The sequence below is a fragment of the Salmo salar genome, chromosome ssa20 (genome assembly GCF_905237065.1).
Source record: "Salmo salar chromosome ssa20, Ssal_v3.1, whole genome shotgun sequence".
Classification (NCBI taxonomy): Eukaryota; Metazoa; Chordata; class Actinopteri; order Salmoniformes; family Salmonidae; genus Salmo; species Salmo salar.
This window is the reverse complement of record NC_059461.1, coordinates 53053096-53064116: the sequence shown is the minus strand read 5'-3', so window position 1 is coordinate 53064116 and position 11021 is coordinate 53053096. Positions and strand designations below refer to the sequence as shown.

Sequence of the window (11021 nt, the reverse complement as noted above, 5' to 3'; positions counted from 1 at the left end):
AGCTCTAAAATAATATTTAACCTTTATCGTATTCGTCAAAGCTTGGAATCTCATCAATATCCATGCACCTAGGGGTACACTTATCTTATTCTAAATGTTCATATATTTAGCTAGTTCTCTGGATATGATTTATTTGATTATGTTTTGTAAAGCTTTATAGTGGTTAAGGCTAGCCTATATCACAGGCGAGGCTGTCGAAGCGAAATAGTGGTGGCTGGCAATTCTGATGTTTTAGAAGTTAACTAATTTGTACTGAAACGTGGATAAAAGCAGGCTCACAAACAGCCTAAATACATGTTCAGAGAGCTTCATGTTGCAAAAATCGAAGGTGTAGGCTATTTGGATGTGATTAATATGGTACGGGCTGATTGTTTAGTTTATTAATAAGAAGTGAAATCACTAACTCCTAATGACTGGTAGGTGGCGTATGTAGCTGCTCTACGGGCGTGCATCTTATACATCACGCTCATCAGCATCCCTTCTATTGGATTGGCTGCGTACATTTTATTGCGGGCCGTTGCCTCTGTCTCACAACAGTGCATTCGCTGTGATGGGAGTGAGCGGAGAATAGATGGGCGGCTGCCTCGCTAGTTTATTCAAGGAGGAAGATAAAGGTATGAGAGGGGCAGGGCATGGAGAACAGAGGTAGGCTCTATTAAATACAAGTAAGGGATCTCTTGGTGATTCTTAGACCTAGGGCTGTTTATTGACCAGTCTTTATCATAACCAACTGACTGCAAGGGAAATCATTAACACGTTTTGTTTATACTATCACATTATAATGCGGAAGGCATGTCTTGTAAAGTGACATGTCACGACAGAGCAATAATATGAGCGTAGTCAGTCAATAGCGAAGTATTAAGTGATAGGCTTATACGGAACAAAATAAACAGAGGAGAAGGCGAACTATGAACCGAAGATGATTTCTGCTAAGAAAACTCCGGAAAAGAGTCGTTATCCTATTCACTATATGGTGTGGCACAACAAACATCGGAAGCTGGAGAAAGCGCTATCCGTGAACGAGCAGGTGAGGAGTCTTCGGGCGACAAGTCTGATAAAAAAGCTTGGGCCGTGCCAATAACATTTGGATAGGTTTAGGTTAGGTGTGCCATCTAGTATGTCCACAGTTCACGAACAGTGGGCTCGTTGATTGAATTGAACGGTAGGAGGTGGTGGAAGTTACATATGTTTCAATAGGTGGCTACCTGCCATGACTTTACCTCGAGATTGCAAATTATCCCATGTCATGCCATGAAATAGCGTAAACCTCGTTTCCAACATTGTCGTTCAGTGGGAGTCAGAAAATGTGTCTAGGCTTTGCTACAATTTCTTACAACGAGGTCATTGTATTTGGCGAGCACATCATGAATTTGCAACATTGCAACGTTATTATTCTTCAAATCATCTCTAGCCTAGTTAGTTCCATTCCCATGTCCTTGCTATTTGTTACATTTAGCAAGCTGTGGCTGTGCGTGTGTAAAGCTGCTAATAATACTGTTTCGTGTTGTGTCCAATACTGTACCTTCCCACCACCTAAATGAAGAGGAGGAAACCGTGGGAGACAATGCAGATAATGTGGGCGAATTGATGCACATGCACAGTGATGGAAATGATACCAGTCTTGCCTCGGCTGTCAGAAGAGGATGTGTGGCTATACCATGTTTACTATTTCTATGATATGTCCATTCCTACAGAATGAAATTGCATAGGCGTTCATGTATTCTTTCTGGGATGTACTGTCGGAACATTTTAGCCAGTCCGTCCATTTATTTGAACCCAGAAATATGTAGAATATGATGCATGCATGCAATGGAAATAGGTACTACAGGACAAACTGATGGACACAAGGCATGACAGACAGACAGACAGACATCTGAAAAATACTATCTTAAATGAACGACCTCTGCAAGAATATGGAATATCTAACACATTACATAAGAGGTTTCATGCAGTTTCCCAGCCACACAGACAATTCAGTGGGATGAATAAGACGGAACTGAAAACCTCGTAACCTGCACACTATGCACTGATTTGAATTCAAATTTCACATGAGGATCTGCATTATTTCAGTGCCTTATTATTTCCAGCGCGACTAATCACATGCGTTTATAATACAAAGCCTATCATGCTAGGAATTTTATATTGACAAGAAATGGTAAGCAATGGTGAGAGTGCAGGTTTTAAATGACAGTAGACTGAAATGCCAGTTCCCTGTTCTGCTGCTTATTATGCACCAGGTTGATGTGCAGTATAGGCTTGGCTTCCCTGCTGTAACACTGTCACATCAACATAAGGGCTGTGGCTGTTTTTCCACTCTGAATGTGAGCCAAAGAAACTGTTTAAAGGGGAATATTTGCATGCCCTTCATATGTCCAGTCACTGTGACTGACACCTTATTTACAAATATAAACATTTATAGGACATTTATAAGAATAGTTTACTCTCGCTCACATCTCCGAACCTGACTCAAATGTCATACACTCTCATATTTATGTACAAATCCAAATTCAATTCCATTCGAAATAACTTTATTTGACAGTGCACACCGTTAAAACGTATGGTAAACGCTCAGACCTAGCACCTCTTGACTCGGATGCAATGCTGTGCAGAGCACTGTGATGCTGGTGATGATTCAAGCCTGAGCCCCGTGGATTATGACTATATAAAGCACCCCCAGTTGATGTAATTTACAGGGTGCTGACAGATAAATCCTGGCCTCTCTTGGCAAAACCTGCAGGATTATAGAGGTGTGTTTATGGCTCCATCAGGGGAAGAGTTATACTTGCTGGCCAACTGTCTGTCTGGAACTCACAGACTGACTTGCTGGCTGTATGGACGGTCAAGTGTGCACGTGTGGATTGGATATGACTGACGGTGGTTGCATATGTGTCAAGGATCAATGGTACCTAAAGGAGTGCAGGACACAAGAAGTGCACAGGGTGTAGGGAGCAAGTGCATGCAGGGTAAGCAAGGCTTGTGCCTCTCTGATGAAAGAACAGAGAAGTGCTTCACCAGGAGAGACAGAAAATGTTATTGGTATTGGGTATCAATGTAACGACAGCGCAGTGAAAAAGGAAGCCGGGAAGGAGAAGAAGAAGCACTTAAAAGAGCAAAAGTAAAACATAAATTGAGCAGCGAGGAGAGTGAAGAGGGGGAGCTCAATGTGCAGCTTTCTTTAAGCAGCATCATAAAACAAAGCAGAGGGATTCTGTGAAGAGAGAGAGCTGACAACAAGGTAGAGACAATGCGGGATAGCCAGAGGTTGTAAAGTAACATGAGGATGCAAGTGGGATAGTGAAGGGAGGGAGGAGTGAAAGGGAGGAAGGAATAACAGCACTGTGCAGCAACATCTCACTATATCCTGATACAACAACTAAAAATGCATCCCAGATATGATTGAAATGGAACAGGGTCCTTTTCTAAAAATGACTTCCCCATCCTTCCTCCAAAGAGAGGTGAGGAGGGGACACCACCACCGCCAGCCCCCCACCCCACCGCTCCCCTGCCCACTTTCCTCACTCTAATGTGTACGATGCTCACAGGCTCAGCTGGGCGATCATGTTAACTCAGCAGTCTGATGATATCATACTGAGTGGAGACCGGCCTCATAAATTACATTGTCTTCCTTCCTCTTTTGTCTCTGCTATACCATCTGTCTATCCCTGCCTGCAATCTACAGTAAATTTCCCTGAGCCGGTATACTGGCCATCCATCCTCCCCTCTGTTTCTCACTCACGCACCCATCGTATCTTAGTTTGCCCCTAACCGTCCCCTCTTCTTACCTCTACAGAGCAGTGAAACGCTACACTAATTGCAGCATTGGTGTCACTAGGGATAAGGAATCAAGGATGTGATGGGACTAGATTTACTTAAATTGTGGAAAGCTTTTAACCGAGAGAGAGGACAGAAACAGACAACAGTATTCCTTAAAGATTGAAAAGATGTCCCGGTTAATATTGTGTTGCATTGTGTGCCTGAAATGGAAAAGAGGAAATGAATGATACTTCGAGGACCGTATCTGATTTCATTACTGTCTGGCCTGCCACATAAATGGTTTGCAAACAATAATGTTGTAAGGTTCTGTATTTATTTTCTTAGTCAACCTTGTGTTCTGTTTCGTTGTGTTCTTGAACGTTGCCCTGTTTCTGTGTGTTCTTGAACGTAGCCCTGTCTTTCATTTTTGTTTATTGATTTCACCTGTGTTAGTTACTCACCTGGTCTCATCAGCTCCTTATTTAGTTCAGTTCATTCTGTTTGTGCCTTTGTGAGGTATTGTTTGTTTTGACTCTACTAAGCCTTTTCCTAGCTCGTTTGTGAGAACCAGTTATAGCCTTCAGTCCTAGTTTTGATTCACCTGCCTGTTTGCCTACCTGTGTATGACCATTCCCTGCCGGTGACCACGATTCCTGCCTTCTGCGAAGGCTTAATAAACATCTGCCATGCTCTGCGTGTGAATCTACACCTTTTTCTCCCTGAGTATTCATTACAAATGTAGAGACACACTTACAGTATATTTGTATGTGCACGCACACACACACAAAGACACACACCTGTTGTAAATAGCTATGCATAAAACTGAGGTTAGTACTGAATTCAACCTGCAATTCTCCCCAGTTCACAAACATTGTTTGTGATATCCTAATCTATATCAACCATCAGACGTGGAAAGAGTTGTTCCACAATAGTCATGTTGTTGTTTCCTGAAACACACAGCCCATAAGCAAGTCCAGTTTCTGTTCCGACATTTTGTATTGATGTTTGCTTAACAACGTCATCTTGTTGTCATTTGATTATGCAAATCCAGGGTATTTTCATCTTCTATTCCATGCATGAGAACAAAAGTGAAGTTCCTACTTTAGAGATAATAGGTTCCTCCTCGCTTTGCATTGTGGAGGACTTTCCTCTATCCGCTGTTTCTCTATTCACAACTTCCTCCTCCCTTCATGCAGAATACCATCTGTTGTCTCCTATCGTTGAGCAAAGTAATGCATGTTATTACATTAGTCTTATGGTGGCCTGACAAGTGACAACAATGGTTATGAGACATGTTGCCAATACAATGCATCTTAAAAGTTTTAGTGATTTAACAGTGAAACTTGTAGCATAATGGTGGTTTGACATGGTTTAAAACACTAACACAAGTGTGAAACATCAATAGACGGATTGTGAGGTTTAGTGGTGATTCAACACTAAAGGCTGTAGCCTACTGTTTTTCTATTGGTTTGAATATTATCCCAAGTATAAATGTCTAGGTGATCATTTCACCCCCATTCTTTAGCGTGAGAGTGTTAGTCTCTTCAGTCGGACACGTATCAGAGACTAGTGCTGTCTGAGGCACTGCATCGCACAAGTCACGTCTGTTATCGAGGAGCAGGAGTGAGAGCCCCACATCTCTCCCCGCCCTGCCTGTGACCGGTTCACTGACCAAGGCAGAGTTATTTCACCCAGCTTCATCCTCCTCCATCCTCCCTCAGTCCCTCTGCTGCTTTCATCTTGTCTCCGCCCAGCCGTCCCTCTCGCTCAAATTTACTGGGCTCAGACTCTCAGGCTCCAACTACTCACTCCTGCTCTGGCCTCTTTTTCTCTCTCTGGCCTGCATTTGGTGATAGAGGGATGGCAATGATATTTAGTTATTTTGAGATATTTATAGGTCGATCACACACATGCATCTGATGGTGTGGTCTCGTTTGTATATGCCCCACTTACACCATACACTCACATAGAGAATGACTGCATAAAGATACATTATCCCAAGCGCATGTACAACATTTGGCTATAACTCCTCCTACGCATATTGAAAATGGATCAATCACAGTTGTACATGGTAACCACCGAATTGAAAAAGGGTAACACTGAAAATAAGGGGGCCAAGTTGATTCCCCCCCCCCCCCTATGAGCACACATATGATTCTCATGCATGCATCCTCCATCCACCACAAACATATTTTGGTCTCCCAATGAAAGATTGATGTTGGTTTAAGTAGCTGCCAGAGAACATTAAGGCGAAGCAGAGAGCGTACAGGAGTAGATAGTCCAGGCAGAGATGTCTATCAATTATGCAGTTTCCACTGAGAGGGAGAGAGGGGAGGTCCAAGGGAGGGATGAAAGGAAGGATGGCGGAGGAGAGGGAGAGAGGGGAGGTCCACGGGAGGGATGGAAGGAAGGATGGCGGAGGAGAGGGAGAGAGGGGAGGTCCAAGGGAGGGATGGAAGGAAGGATGGCGGAGGAGAGGGAGAGAGGGGAGGACCAAGGGAGGGATGGAAGGAAGGATGGCGGGAGAGAGGGGAGGACCAAGGGAGGGACGGAAGGAAGGATGGAGGGAGAGTGCGGAGGACCACGGGAGGGATGGAAGGAAGGATGGCAGAGGAGAGGGAGAGAGGGGAGGACCAAGGGAGGGATGGAAGGAAGGATGGAGGGAGAGAGGGGAGGACCAAGCGAGGGACGGAAGAATGAAGGATGGATGGAGCCAATGAGAAAGTGAGAGAGCAGGCACTACGAGGCAGTCAGTGGGTGATGAGGATGAGCAGAGAGAATGGGAAGACCCAGTATGACATAATGTCCTCACTATAACTACCTGGACCAGTTGATTCTGTAAGTGCCTCAGAGTAGGAGTGCTGATCTGGGATAAGGTCCCCCCCCAGGTGTATTTCATAGTATTCATTACAATCTAAAAGGCTAAACTGATCCTAAATCAGCACCTGTACTGAGACTTTAGCTAATGCCTGGCCTGTGAGTGTGGGTCTGCACGTGTTTGTGTGGTAGATACTGGGGCTCTATTTGTCGGCTGTTTGTTGGTCAGAACCACATTGTTCACATGTGAATGAGTAAGTGTGCCACTGTGTTTCAGGGTTAATGTGTGGACTCGGAGGTGACGTGTCTGTGTACCACAGCAGAAAAGTGTTACATTTGAGTGTATTGGTTTAGCGTGCCAGTTCTATACCGTAACTGACCAATAATGTTATAAGAGTGTTATTGTCAAGAGTGGTTTCCTTTTTTAATATATATTTTTAAAAAATGTCATTTTACTGAACGGATAGAGAGAGAGGACTTGTGATTGCGTGTTTGTTTGTGCGGGAAAGTGGCTGCTGTTGTGTTTCTATTTGAGTGTCTCAATGGTGTAAAAATAACATCAGACTGGGTCAATGGGGGCCAGTTGTCTTAAACAATAGGAGTTTCCTGAACACTCCCTCTCTATTCTCTCCCTTACTTACCACACCTCTCCGCCTCACAGTCAAGCCTTCTTAGAAGGCTCTATACTCTCATACTTAATTAGCTTTATACCATGGGTGGGTCTAATCCTGAATTCTGATTGGTTAAAACCACATTCCAGCCGGTGTCTATTCCACAAGTTACCACCGATTAATCTATGACGTTAAAATGCCTATTTACTCTGTTCTATCTGACTTCACAATCCATTGTCTCATCAGCCCATCCATGCAATTTATAAACTTGATCTTCACTATAAAAGCATCTAGACATTATCTCACATTTCTTTTAGACTAACATTTAGTTTTCAACAGCGGAGATTTGTATAATCCTTGCTGTCTTTCTCGACGACATTTGCAACATTGTTTCAATATACAAATTCAATCTCCAGCTGTCCCATAGTAATGAACATGTCGGGAGTCATGACGAGACAGGCAGCTAGTTTGCAGTTAGTTTGCAGTCTTTCCATCTTCAGTTTGAAGTGATTGTGTTAGCTGTTGTCAGACGATTGCTAGGAGTGGTGGTAGGAGTCAGGCGCAGAGAGCAGAGGTACGGAACTTTGTGTTTATTTAGATCAAAAAACACAACACGAACAACGCCAACACAAACGGCGTGGAAAAAATACCAAGTGCCCAAAACAGGTGCACAGCCAGCATACAATATCACAGTCGTAAATCGCCAGCACATCCAATGACAAAAACACAACCTGACGCTAAGATAATCCCGCACAACACTGGGCGGGCTAACCAGGCTTAAATAACCAAAATCAAAAGACAGATGAGGAACAGGTGCAAACAATAAGACAAACCAAACGAAAAGGAAAAAAGGATCAGCGGCGGCTAGCAGGTCGGTGACGACGACCGCCGAGCGCCGCCCGAGCAGGCAGGGGAGCCACCTTCGGTGGGATTCGTGACAGTACCCCCCTCCTGACGCGCGGCTCCCGCAGCGCGCCGCCACCGACCTCGAGGGCGACCCGGAGGACGAGGCGCAGGGCGATCCCCATGAAGGCGGTGGAACTCCCTCAGTAGTGGGGGGGTCCAAAATGTCCCTCCTGGGTACCCAGCACCTCTCCTCCGCGCGGGACCCCTCCCAGTCGACGAGGTACTGTAGGCCCGCCCCCCCCGCGAAGTCTGTAGTCTAGAATGGTGCGTATTTTATACACCGGGGACCCCCCAATGTCCAGCGGGGGGGGAGGAACCTCCGGCACCTCACCTTCCTGCATGGGACCAGCCACCACCGGCCTGAGGAGAGACACATGAAACGAGGGGTTAATACGGTAGTAAGATGGAAGTTGTAACCGGTAACACACCTCGTTTATCCTCCTCAGGACTTTAAACGGCCCTACACACTGCGGGCCCAGCTTCCGGCAGGGCAAGCGGAGGGGCAGGTTTCTAGCCGAGAGCCAGACTCGATCCCCTGGTGCAAACACAGGGGTCTCACTGCGGTGCTGGTCAGCGCTCTTCTTCTGCCGTCCACTCGCCTTTGTAAGTGCGTCTTGGACGGCTCTCCAGGTGTCCTTCGAGCGCTGCACCCAATCCTCCACCGCAGGAGCCTCGGTCTGGCTCTGGTGCCATGGAGCCAGGACCGGCTGGTAGCCCAACACGCACTGGAACGGTGACATGTTGGTTGATGAGTGCCGTAGAGAATTTTGGGCTATTTCTGCCCATGGCACGTATCTCGCCCATTCTCTGGGCCGGTCCTGGCAATACGTCCTTAGAAACCTACCCACCTCTTGGTTCACCCTCTCAACCTGCCCATTACTCTCGGGGTGGAAACCCGAGGTCAGGCTGACCGAGACCCCAAACGTTCCATGAACGCCCTCCAAACTCTGGACGTGAACTGGGGACCCCGATCAGAAACGATGTCCTCGGGCACCCCATAGTGCCGGAAGACATGGGTAAACAGGGCCTCCGCAGTCTGCAGAGCCGTAGGGAGACCGGGCAACGGGATGAGACGACAGGACTTCGAGAACCGATCCACAACGACCAGGATAGTGGTGTTCCCCTGCGATACGGGAAGGTCAGTGAGGAAGTTCACTGACAAGTGTGACCACGGCCGCTGTGGAACGGGGAGGGGGTGTAATTTCCCTCTAGGCAGGTGTCGAGGAGCCTTGCTCTGAGCACACACCGAGCAGGAGGAAACATAAAACCGCACGTCCTTACCCAAGGTGGGCCACCAGTACTTCCCCCTCAGGTTCCGCACTGTCCTCTCGATCCCAGGGTGACCCGAAGAGGGGAGATTATGGGCCCATCGAATCAATCGATCACGGAGACCAAGCGGTACGTACTGAACACCTGCCGGACACTGCGATGGTGCAGGTTCCGACCGTAACGCCCGCTCGATCTCCGCGTCCAACTCCCATACCACCGGAGCTACCAAACACGACGCCGGAAGAATGGGAGCCGGATCGATGGCCCTCTCCTCGGTGTCATATAGGCGGGACAGTGCGTCGGCCTTCGTGTTCAGTGAACCTGGCCGATAAGAGATCGTGAACCGGAAATGGGTAAAGAACATGGCCCACCTGGCCTGACGCGGATTCAGTCTCCTAGCTGCCCGGATGTACTCGAGATTACGGTGGTCAGTCCAGATGAGGAAAGGGTGCTTTGCCCCCTCAAGCCAATGTCTCCACACCTTCAGAGCCTTGACCACAGCTAACAACTCCCTGTCCCCCACGTCATAGTTCTGCTCCGCCGGCCCTAGCTTCCTAGAAAAGAAAGCGCACGGGCGGAGTTTGGGTGGCGTGCCCGAGCGCTGTGATAGCACGGCCCCCACCCCAGTCTCGGACGCGTCCACCTCCACTATGAATGCCAAAGAGGGATCCGGATGAGCCAGCACTGGAGCGACGGTAAACAGCTCCTTCAGGCGACTGAACGCTCTGTTCGCCTCTGCTGACCAGCGCAAGCGCGCCGGACCCCCCTTCAGCAGTGAGTTAATGGGAGCAGCAACTTGACCAAAGCCCCGGATAAACCTCCGGTAGTAATTGGCAAACCCTAAAAACCGCTGCACCTCCTTTATCGTGGTCAGCGTCGGCCAATTACGCACAGCTTTAACGCGGTCATCCTCCATCACCACCCCCGAGGTGGAAATGCGATACCCCAGGAAGGAAACGGCTCGTTTGAAAAACTCACATTTCTCAGCCGTGACGTACAGGTCATTCTCCAGCAGTCGCCCAAGCACCTTGCGCACCAGGGAGACATGCGCGGCGCGGATGGCGGAATAAATCAGGATGTCGTCAATATACACCACCACCCCCTGTCCGTGCAGGTCCCTGAGAATCTCGTCAACAAAGGATTGAAAGACGGCTGGAGCATTCTTTAACCCGTACGGCATGACGAGGTACTCATAGTGGCCCGATGTGGTACTGAATGCGGTTTTCCACTCGTCTCCTCCCCGGATACGGACCAGATTGTACGCGCTCCTGAGGTCCAGTTTCGTGAAAAAACGCGCGCCGTGAAATGATTCCACCGCCGTAGCGATGAGAGGTAGTGGGTAACTGAACCCTACTGTGATGGAATTTAGACCTCGATAATCAATGCACGGACGCAACCCTCCATCCTTTTTCTTCACGAAAAAGAAACTCGAGGAGACGGGTGACATGGAGGGCCGAATATACCCCTGTCTCAGAGATTCCGTGACATATGTCTCCATAGCCAACGTCTCCTCCTGTGACAAATCACGTGACTCCTGGGAAGTGCAGCGTTTACCTGGAGATTTATCACGCAATCCCCTCGTCGACGAGGTGGTAATCGGGTCGCCCTCTTTTTACAGAAGGCGATAGCCAAATCGGCATATTCTGAGGGAATGCGCACAGTGGA

General features: G+C 47.6%; 1 protein-coding gene across 1 annotated transcript in view; it reads left to right on the top strand.

Moving 5' to 3' along the window:
• Positions 1-114: 114 nt before the first annotated feature.
• LOC106580800 (ankyrin repeat domain-containing protein 13B) overlaps positions 115-11021 on the top strand; it is a 37083-nt gene continuing 26176 nt past the window's right edge. Inside the window, exon 1 of the mRNA XM_014162240.2 lies at positions 115-1027. Coding sequence (XP_014017715.1) covers positions 920-1027 — 108 coding nt within the window. The 5' untranslated portion in view covers positions 115-919. The remainder of the gene's footprint in view (positions 1028-11021) is intronic.